This window comes from Aulonocara sp. 'chitande type north' Nkhata Bay, linkage group LG7 (assembly GCF_057382095.1).
Source record: "Aulonocara sp. 'chitande type north' Nkhata Bay isolate Kocher_YH1m ecotype deep benthic linkage group LG7, A_spYH_male_GT1.1, whole genome shotgun sequence".
In the NCBI taxonomy this organism is placed as follows: Eukaryota; Metazoa; Chordata; class Actinopteri; order Cichliformes; family Cichlidae; genus Aulonocara; species Aulonocara sp. 'chitande type north' Nkhata Bay.
Window position 1 is genome coordinate 17,195,647 of NC_141350.1, and position 10,265 is coordinate 17,205,911.

General features: G+C 40.8%; 1 protein-coding gene across 1 annotated transcript; it reads left to right on the plus strand.

Annotated features, from left to right (window-relative positions):
- The first annotated feature begins 778 nt into the window (after positions 1–778).
- Positions 779–10,129, plus strand: ucmab (upper zone of growth plate and cartilage matrix associated b). The gene is made up of 5 exons (XM_086302387.1): positions 779–914; positions 1,038–1,100; positions 1,195–1,290; positions 9,194–9,292; positions 9,369–10,129. The coding sequence occupies exons 1-5, from the start codon at positions 857–859 to the stop codon at positions 9,464–9,466; spliced, it is 414 nt and encodes a 137-aa protein (XP_086158513.1). The 5' UTR covers positions 779–856; the 3' UTR covers positions 9,467–10,129.
- Positions 10,130–10,265: the final 136 nt, after the last annotated feature.

The following is a 10,265-nucleotide window of genomic DNA, read 5'->3' on the forward strand; positions in this document are numbered from 1 at the left end:
AGACATTGTTGTTGCTGTTTAATGTTGCAGTTTTCTTCAGTCCCTATGTTGTTCTGTTTCACACCTACCTGAATAAAATACACTCACCACATATCTTCTCAAAACCCTCACTCCAGAATCTCCGTATCTCTCTGAGCACCAGTCCCCCGACTCCTGGATTTTCCCTCAAAACAATTTAAACATTCACTCTTTTCTGGGGCCCGGCCAGAGTACAGGTTGGAAGAAATTCAAGCAAACAGAGGGCTGCATACTTTCCTGCACAACTCTTTGCCTAACAGAGAGAGCGGCCTTGTTGAGGGGGCCCGTTTCAAAGGAGACATTTGGCAAGGAGTCCCTGCTCCGGCTCCCGGCCTCAACTGTTTTCTGTCACTTTTTTAAAAAAAAGAAACATCAGTATTTTTGTTGTCTCCCATCCATCGTCTCTGGAACAAATATTATCCAGGAAGCCAGAGCATAAGCAGCCCGGACTATAATTTTTCTGGTTACACCAACAGTATGTTTTCTCTTCTTTATTAATGAAACAGTTGCAAGTGTCACTGATGCAATAGTTCCATAGATTGTGTCATTTCAGGTCATTTTAATTTCAACTAAAATTCATAGAAAAAAAAAGAGAGAAGCAGCATGTTTGCTGAGCTGAAATGAAACCCTCGGCACCTTCTTGTGACTTGGAAGCCCTCTGGCATGTTTGTTGGTTTCAGCCCCTTATCAGATCTGCACGATCACTCCCTCCCTGCACTGAGAAGCAGTCAATATCGCCCCAGGCGCCCCATCCCACCTCTCACATACGTCTTACTCCCCTCTCTCCCTCCTGCTCTTCTTCATCACTCACATCTCTCAGTATTTCAGAGTTTAAAAGATGTCCTGGACGTATGCAACCCTCTTGGCTCTCCTCACTGTGCTTTTTGCACTTTCATGTGAGTATGATGCAGGAGTGAGATTTTTTACCAAAAAAAATTGTCTTATTAGTTGGTTGCAGGCATGAGAAAAACTGGAGTCCTTTTGAATTTAGACCTTTCATGTTTTGTGCTTCGACACAGGGTCTCCGGAGGCCAGCTCTGCAGCTGTGCCCGGTAGCACAGGCAGCACCAAAGATCCTCAAGGTCAGGGGCTGCATCAGCTGCGTTTCTTTCCCTGCGTATCGCCCTGTGTATCACTTTACACTGTGAACTAAACTCCCTCCCGCTTCCACTGCAGGTCCACTGAAAAGGGTCTTCATGAAGCAGGCCGATGCCTCAAACTTCTTCAGAAGACGCAGCAGACGTGGTGTGAAGTCCCAGGATGAGCTGGACGGTGAGTTCACTTTGAGTCAGTTTGCAGTCGTTTGGAGTCTGACATGGTCAGCCAGACTGTGTTTGCACGGTGAAGTCTGTTTGTGGTCAATTCTGGCATAAAATGCTAGAAAATGCTAGCTTTTACCTGTAAAAACAAGAAAAAATTACTTCTGCTAATGTTCTGCTAAATGTGCTTTAGGGCTGTACCTTTAATACCCACACACAATTCAAGATGTGACAGAAATAAGCTACAGTGTCATATGCTGTAATCAGATCTAAGAGGACGTGGACAGACAAATTACCGGCATCAACAGGTCCTTAAAGACTCTCAGAAGAGCTGTTTATGTGTTATGTCATGATTTAAAATCACGTTGGAATTTCTCAGAGAAGTTTAAATCTAGATGTGAGGGACCAAGCAGTGAAGGCATAGAGGACACAGGAAATACAACCTGAAGGTGGGTTCTATTTTATTTTACCCCAATAAAAGAGCTAAACTAAATATGATTCTACTCAAAAAATGACTTACAGAAAATTCACTAGGCAAAAAAAGTATACACAACTTAAACACAAAGACACAAGAGGGTAACTTGGATAGTGGTTTGGCCAAACCGTTAACATACAATAAGGGAAACAGAAATAAACACTAACTAAGCACAAAATAACCTAACTAGCCCTAAAACACCCCCTTGCTGACACGCACATAGTTGGTCCTGCTGAGCTGGCGTTGTACTTTCAAAGTCATGCCTTTTGCTTAGGCAGGAAACAGCCAAACCAGGTTGAACAAAAGAAAGAGAACCATGATATAATATACATTTAATTTGACAAAATACATTTTAGAAACCACACAGCGCTACTATGTGCGGACTTCATAATATCACTGTTAGGTTTAAGTGAAGAAATGAATGAATGACATTACTGAAATACATTTTTAACTGCAAAACCAAACCAATGAGGTGAGTGGACTGGTTTTTTACCAATGTGTGGCTGAGGCCATCACACCAGGTGTGACTGTAGTTGGTTATAAACAGAAAAATGAGCCTAGAAATGGGCTTTTTGTAAAGCTTTGAATATCTGATTGTTTAAAAGATGGTTTAATTGTCAAAAAGACAGCATGGGTGAAGTACAGGAACATGCAGAAGACTAAAAAGAGCAGGAGGAAATCTTCACTGTTACTTGAAGATTTTTTTTTTTTTTTTTTGGCACTGAAAGAAAGCCTGATACGTCAGGCAGATAAAATATCTCTGAGATCCACAAGCCTCAACATTCATCATGTGCAGAAGTGAAAAATGTAGTGGTGCCGAGGCAAAGATAATAACGTTTTACACATTTGTCATCCTCATCCTGAACATAAAGATGTTTGATACTGTGATGGGAACAAGTGTCAGAGTAAGATAAGATAAGATAAGATAACCTTTATTAGTCCCACACGTGGGAAATTTGTTTTGTCACAGCAGGAAGTGGACAGTGCAAAAGTTATGAGGCAAAAATTAGAATACAATAAGAATAAATACAGTACACAACTGTACAGAATAGAATAAAATAAAATACTATATACAGTAGAATAAAATAAAATAAATATACAATAAGATAAAAATAGAATACAAATACAAATACTATATACAACTGAGTAAAAATACAACGATGACAGAAAGGATTATTGCACTTAGTATTATTGCATATGTATGGATGTGTGTGCTTGATCAGTTAAAGTCTTTATTATGGAGTCTGACAGCAGTGGGGAGGAAAGAGTATTGCTGAACCCCAGTGATGAATGTATTGAAATAGTTTTATTGTATTACTTGTTTTATTAAAAATGCACTTCTGGTGTCTGTATTAATGATGAGATGACTCATAGAGATGCAGCCCTTTTGTTTCCTGACTCTGCTGTGAGGGAACATGTTTATGGCAGCCTGAAAGATTTTATAGTCATGGCAGCCAGCAGCTGTTAACCTTATTGTGGACCTGGCATGAACTTAGACCATCCCAGACCTCAGTTTCCTGTCCTGGCGCTGCAGCAGGACACACGGGGCGGGACACACCAGTTTGCTCCTGTCAACGTATTCGCATTACTGAACAATGTGTGGCATTCTTGAGCGTTTTACCGCCGGCTGTTATGCACAGTTTTACCAGCAGGAAGGTGAGAGCGCACAACAATGCTGCTGTTCTGAACTGCAGTTGCATAATGTGCCGTACGTGTGATAACAGCGAGACACTTTGTGCAAAAAACCCCAGAAAAAACAGGAGGAATAAAATGAGCACAAAGCAGAGAACAGACTGAAAAGACAGAGATGGATGAGTGAGTGGGTGAGTGGTTGTGAGTTGAATGTGGAATGTGCCAACACACAGGCAGAAAGGGGTCAGAGGGGAAAAAAAGCAAGTACCAAGTGAGAAAAACAAGCTGCTCACTTTGAAGAGCCTCTCGTGCTGCATTAAGGCATTTACCTGTCCTGCAGTTGGATGAAATTTTGAAGGGAAGTATTTGATAGAGGCAGCTGTTTCAGCTGGCAGATATGATGACATATAGTTTCTAGTCAGAGTTTTAATATCCAAAGATGGACATCGCAGTCCAACAAATGATGCTGTTTGGCTTTTGTGGGAGTAGGTCAGCAGTAATGTGCAGGGTGGATAAAATGATGGATGATTAGCTCTGCTGTGCAATTTCAATGGGGCGATCGTGGCTCAAGAGTTGGCAGTTCGTCTTCTAATCGGAAGGTTGCCGGTTTGAGCCCTGGCTTGGTCAGCAGAGATGGGCAGTAACGCGTTACTGTAATCTGATTACTTTTTTCAGGTAACGAGTAAAGTAAGGGATTACTATTGCAAAAACGGTAATTAGATTACCGTTACTTTCCCGTAGGAACGCTGCATTACTGCGTTACTAAAACCGTGATTTTTTTTGCAAGAATGTTTCATGACAGTGACGTAAGCGAGTGCGCCGTTAGTGACAACAGCTGTGTGCAGATCAACAATGGATCACATATCGATTGTGGGAGAGAGTATGAGCGTGCAGCGTTTAAAGCGTGGAAGTACTGACCTTACTTTGAGTTTGATTCCATAAAAAGTGACAAAAACATTAGCGTCCGTTGTGCGTGGGAAGAAAACTTCTTTTTACAGCGAAAAAAACCCTAAACAAGCACCGAGTGCGCAACGACGTAATGGAAAACTCACAGAGAAACTCGTGGATTCTTCCACTGACCGCTGCGGCACACCTGCACCAGGGTAAACCTCCGCCTACCGTAGTCCTGCTTTACAGGTGAAAATAGAGCAACAGGACCGCTGAGTCTTTGACTTTATTTATTTTCTGCTGTGTTTTACTTGCATCTATTTGAAAGACTGAGTGTAAACACAAAAATATTTTATTTTATGTGCTGGAATGTGCAGAAAATAGGTTTAAATATTAAACAAATTTCTTCCAGTCAGAGAATATTGCATATAATTAAATTTTTGCTTGATGCATAAAATTAAAAGGTTAAAACTAATAAAACAAGTTTAAAAAATTTGAATTTGAATACATTTTGTATGATGGATTATGCAGAAAAAGTAGAATTGGGCTGAAAGATCTATTGCTTTATTACCTACTCAGGTTGTAAATCGTGTTTTTAAAAAGTAACTAAGTAACTAAGTAATTAATTACTTTTGAAAATAAGTAATCAGTAAAGTAACGGGATTACTTTTTTAGGGAAGTAATTGGTAATTAGTTACTGATTACTTTTTTCAAGTAACTTGACCAACACTGTTGGTCAGTCTCGGTTGTTGTGTCCTTGGGCAAGACACTTCACCCATTGCCTACTGGTGGTGGTCAGAGGGCCCTGTGGCGCCAGTGTCCGGCAGCCTCGCCTCTGTCAGTGCGCCCCATGGTGGCTGTGGCTACAACGTAGCTTGCCATCACCAGTGTGTGAATGGGTGGATGACTGGATGTATAAAGCGCTTTGAGGTCCTTAGGGACTAGTAAAAGCACTATACAAATACAGGCCATTTACCATTCTGAAAGAGATAAAATATAAAACTAAAGTCAGATGACCTCAGTACTAACTGTGCTGAATAAACTTTCACATGCTGGTGACAGATACTGCTCTGTAAGTTAATCTCTAAATCTTTTTCAGTTTGGTAATTTACAACTTGAATTCCAAGCAGCCGCACGTGTGCATGCCAACTTAAGCTGGGAATTCTGATGAAAGGTGAAAGGCTGTTCAACTTTTCCAGTGTGAGTGGTTCGTCTTTGCTGAAATTGTGGTTAGGGTGTGGTCATTTGTTTGTTGTCTGTCTACTTGCAGCGAGCAGACAGCTGTCGATGGAAACGGCGTACAAAGTATGCGGTATAACCGGTCTGACAATAGACGTCACAGCTAACTCTGCTGTCACCCCTTGTGGTTCAAAGTGGTATTACATGCAGGTCAGGCCATAGTTCTACTTCAGCTGATACCTCTTTAACACAATACCTAGATATTTTTGGACATAACGTCTTATTACAGCTCGCTTATCAACCAATCAGCTTTCAGCCAACACACAGTATCATCCACGTCCAGCAACATGCAGTTGTGATTGTGCAGGACTGCACAGAAATATGTCTGCGTTGGGTGAAAACCCTCCTCCTCTCTGAAGCCTTGCTTTGAGTGCTCAAGCAGGGCAGAAAAGCACTATAAAAGAACCAGTCCATTTACACTGTCTGCAGGAAAATACATACAATATGTCAACAGACACAGTCGTGGTATAAAATCCACATTACTTGCCCTACAGGAGTGTTTTCTTCATTGTCTACCTGCTGATCAAGGATCCAAGGAGGATCTCTTTGCATACTATTAGGAGACGTCAGTGAAAGTTTTAATTCTTCTAACTATCCATCTATTGTCTTCGACTTATACAATTCATACACAGTGTTTGCCTCACACTTCACAGGTCCTAGCTTCAAACACAGGCGTTTGACCTTTTCTGTGTGGACTTTGCATTTTCTCTTTCTTGTGCTTGATTTCTCCTGTTTGTCCTTCCATTAAAACACAATAGGTTAAAGGTACTTATTAGGTAATTATACTTGTCAGAATTTCAAGCGGTTCTTTTGTGGTTACGCATTTGTCTAACAAGTGGAAGATCCTTGTTTAGTCCCAAAAGGAGACACATATCTCTTTAGGGCATGCACAATCACACTGGATGGAAGGCCATCCAGTGTAAAAAATCCACCAAAGCAAACATGTGGAGCTATCTGCTGTGACAACCCTTGTAAATAAGGGAGCAGTTGAAAGTAACATTCAGTACTTGGCAGAATTTCACTAAAACATTTACCAGTAGGGGGCAGCATTTTACCCACAAAAGGGGTGTTTTGTTTTGTTTTCTTCTGATATGCACTGATATATATTTTTTTTATTATTCTCATTTATTTTCTGATTTGTTTTAGCTACACCTAGGGTGCTTTCTGAAGGTAACTCCTATCTCCTATTCCTAACCTCTTTTCCTTGACTTGACTATAAACATCATCGAGATCAAGGGAAAGTGGGTAAGAGAACTGCTAAGGACTTAGGAAAAGAGAAACACCGTGAGAATTGGAACACTCTCACACTCGTCTCTCCTAACAATATGACATTGTGTTAAAACTACAATGTACAGAAGATGAACTACAAAACCCGCATCATATTTTGCCACAGTGTGTTCAAACGCTGTTGTTTTATGGGCGTCATATAAACGAGAACAGCCTGTGAAAAACAGGAGTGTTTTTGTGGTCTGCCTTATGGAATACGTATTTGTAAGAGGAGGAGAGAATATTCTCCTCATCACTTTCAGGAGGAGAATATTCAAATGTGTCACGCAAACGTGTCTGTGGCACACAATTTCTTGCAAATTGCACGCTGAAAAAAAATCCTGTCTTATGCCTGTTGTGGTTGTGATAGCTGCTACTAGGAGAGTTCATTTTTAGGAGGGCGAGATGTTATCAGAAGGAGTGTGTAATCGGCACTTTGCATGGATGGCTCAAAGCTCTTATCGCAGTGCCAAAATTTTGTCTCTGTCCTAAAACTCTTCACGCAGTCGTCACGCTGAGTGTTTAGAGGTGAACGCCACATATTGTGCCTCATGCAAATGCGCCTCATGCAAATGTACTGTTTATAAGATTGAGGAAACCTGCAGTCAGCTGAGACTGAATCACTTGGATGAGTGACAAAACGTTTTTCCCACGTAAAACGCTACGTCCAGATGAACAGAATCAACTTTTGGGGATTTACTTACCTGGATGATTGAGCATGCATCAAGACATATTGTGCTTCAGTCACATGGGATTTTACTGAAACTGAGCAGAAAATAGGTTCTTTTTCTTAGCACTGCACACACAGCGAACAAATTTCCTCTGCTGCATCTGTAAAGAATGAAAGTGTTAGTGTATTAGATTATTGTTTGAGGAATCAGTCAATGACACACCTGCACCATCTTGTGGTTCTAAGTGGTATTACGTGAAAGTACAGTAAGGCCACAGTTTTCCTTCAGTTGACATCTCTTCAGCACAGTACCTAGATCTTTGTGGACATAAAGTCTTGGGTGATGGTTTGCTCACGTTAAACTGATAGCTTATATAATTTTGGCTTGCTTGAAAAGATTTGCTGGTTAAACAAAGGTTAAAAATGATGATTTATATGCCCAAGTAGGTTAAAATGTAAAACTGAATCGCTGCCACAAATCTTCATCCCCTGGATGAAGGAACAGCCCATTCCTCAAGTGATGCCAGTGTGAGAGCAGGCGATCGCATTTCACAGTCTTTGTTACAGAAATCAAACACAGCAGTTACATTCCAAGTCTTATTATTATTATGAAATTTCCTCTTTGTGCTTTTTTTCAAAGCTCAGCAGTGCAATGCAAACGCTTTCTTCCTCTTCTTCTTCTTCATCTTTCTTTTTTGGAACATTGTAATGTGTGAATAGCGAGTCAGCGTGAGACTTTTAGAAGTCAGTTGGGGGCCTGAAATACAATACAGAAGTCTTCTGTCTCCTCTTCAGTGCTTTAGGCGTCTATAGCTCGTCCGTGTTTTCAAAGTGTCCCTGGACGCAGTGATTCAGTTCTGTGGATTTGTTTGAGGGAGCAGTTTTGTGATGTTTAACAGCTTGTGTGAGTGCGTGTAAAAGTATGTGAGCATTAAATTTAAACTGGTTCTCTTTTGTAGCTGCTGTATTTTTCTGCACTTGTACGCAGTGTACAACTTCATGCCTCTACTCTTCTACTTCCTAGCAGCTCCATCTTTCCAGCTGATAGGAAGGCATTAGTGACTCAAATCACCACTTGTTACAACAAAGGTATGCAGAAGAACATCTCTGAACACACACTACACTGTAACTTGAAGCAGGTTACAAGCTACAGCAGCACAAGACCAAACCGAGTCTACAATTTACACATACTCATCAAAATTGGACAAAAGAAAATTGAAAAAAAAAATGTTCAGTCTTGATTTCTGCTGTGATGTTCATCAAACAACATGAAGACAGCCTACATGAGTGTGGCTGTTGACTGCCTCCATCCTTTTATGACCCAGTTTGGGCCGACTTTTGTTTTTGTTCTTTAATATCACAATAATCGTCTCACTAACCTGCAGATTCATTTCTTTATCCAACTAGATGACTGGTGAGACACAACTGGACTAAAGTACCTAAATAAAACCAGCTCAAACCTCGACAAACGACATCATGCATCAACTGGGATTATTGACTCTTCTCAAGAATAAATACTTGTCCTTCTGACATTTTTGTACTTTGAAGTCACGCATTAAATGCAGCTCGTATTTCAAAGGAAACAGTCCAGATAGTCACACTGAAAACTGGACTCAAGTAAATGAGTGCTTCAGTAATTTTCCTACCAATTAATCATTTCCTTTTACATCACCTTAAACAAGATTTTGGCGTTCGTGCTTCTTACGCCTTGAAAACCTGACCATTTCATACTTGCTGTGCTTGCAGCTGAGCAGAGGCAGATTTTGGCTGCAGATGAGCGGAAGAGAGAGTTTCACGAGGAGAAGCGGAACGAGTTTGAGAGCTACGCTGAGGAGGAACATGACGGTACGTGGAGCATTTTCATCGGACGCAGGTGAAAAAGAAGAGTTCGTTCACTGAAATTCTCCTCCTCTACTTTCAGAGCAAAACGAGAGGAGCAGAGAGAGCACCGAGCAGTGGAGGGAGTTCCACTATGACGGGATGCATCCTGCCTACGAGTACAACCGTCACTCCACCTAAGAGTGATAAGAGGAGACGTGCGACTGCTACATAGCGATGCTTTTCCACACAAAATGTGACCGCTAACATAGTAAAGGCAACGACTATGCAATGTATTTTTCATTTTTAACTAGATTAATTATTAATCGATTAATCACGTGGTGTAGAAAATGTTAGAGAAGTGTTTAAAAATGGTCTGACAAAGTGGACAATGAAAACCAGCATAACAAGTTAACATCAATCGAAATGAAGAGCTTTTGGAAACTCATTTACCCCAATTTACAGCTGAGATCTCCTAGATCAGGGATGTCCAACTCATTCTACATCTAACCCTAACCCTGAGTAGGCTGCACAAACTAAACTCCCTTTTCTGTCACTGTAAAAAAGTTTAACTACCATTTAATCCTCAAGATTTCTTAACACAGGAAAGAAAGGTGTGTGATCTCAACAGTGCATCTTAGTTTTTCTACATGATAAAGACATGCTCTTTTAGTAAACTAAAGAAATCTGTCATTGGGCTAAAATTGTAAGAAATAAATAAAATCCAGTTAAAAGCCCAAATGTTTATTCTTTACTTCGCATTTCCCAGACCTGTCCCATGGGCCACATTCCTACAGCCCTATTCTGGCCCCTGTGCCTTATGTTTGACACCCCTGTTTTACATAAATAAAATAAATGTGCTGTACTGTGAAGAAATGTGAAGTGTTTTATTCAAAGTGTTCAACTTTTCTGGATGCCCCGGACTCCTGGATTATAGATAATGCAGTTGGGGGGGGGGGGGGGGGGGGGTATTTGCAGTATGCCATATAAACTGTACAGG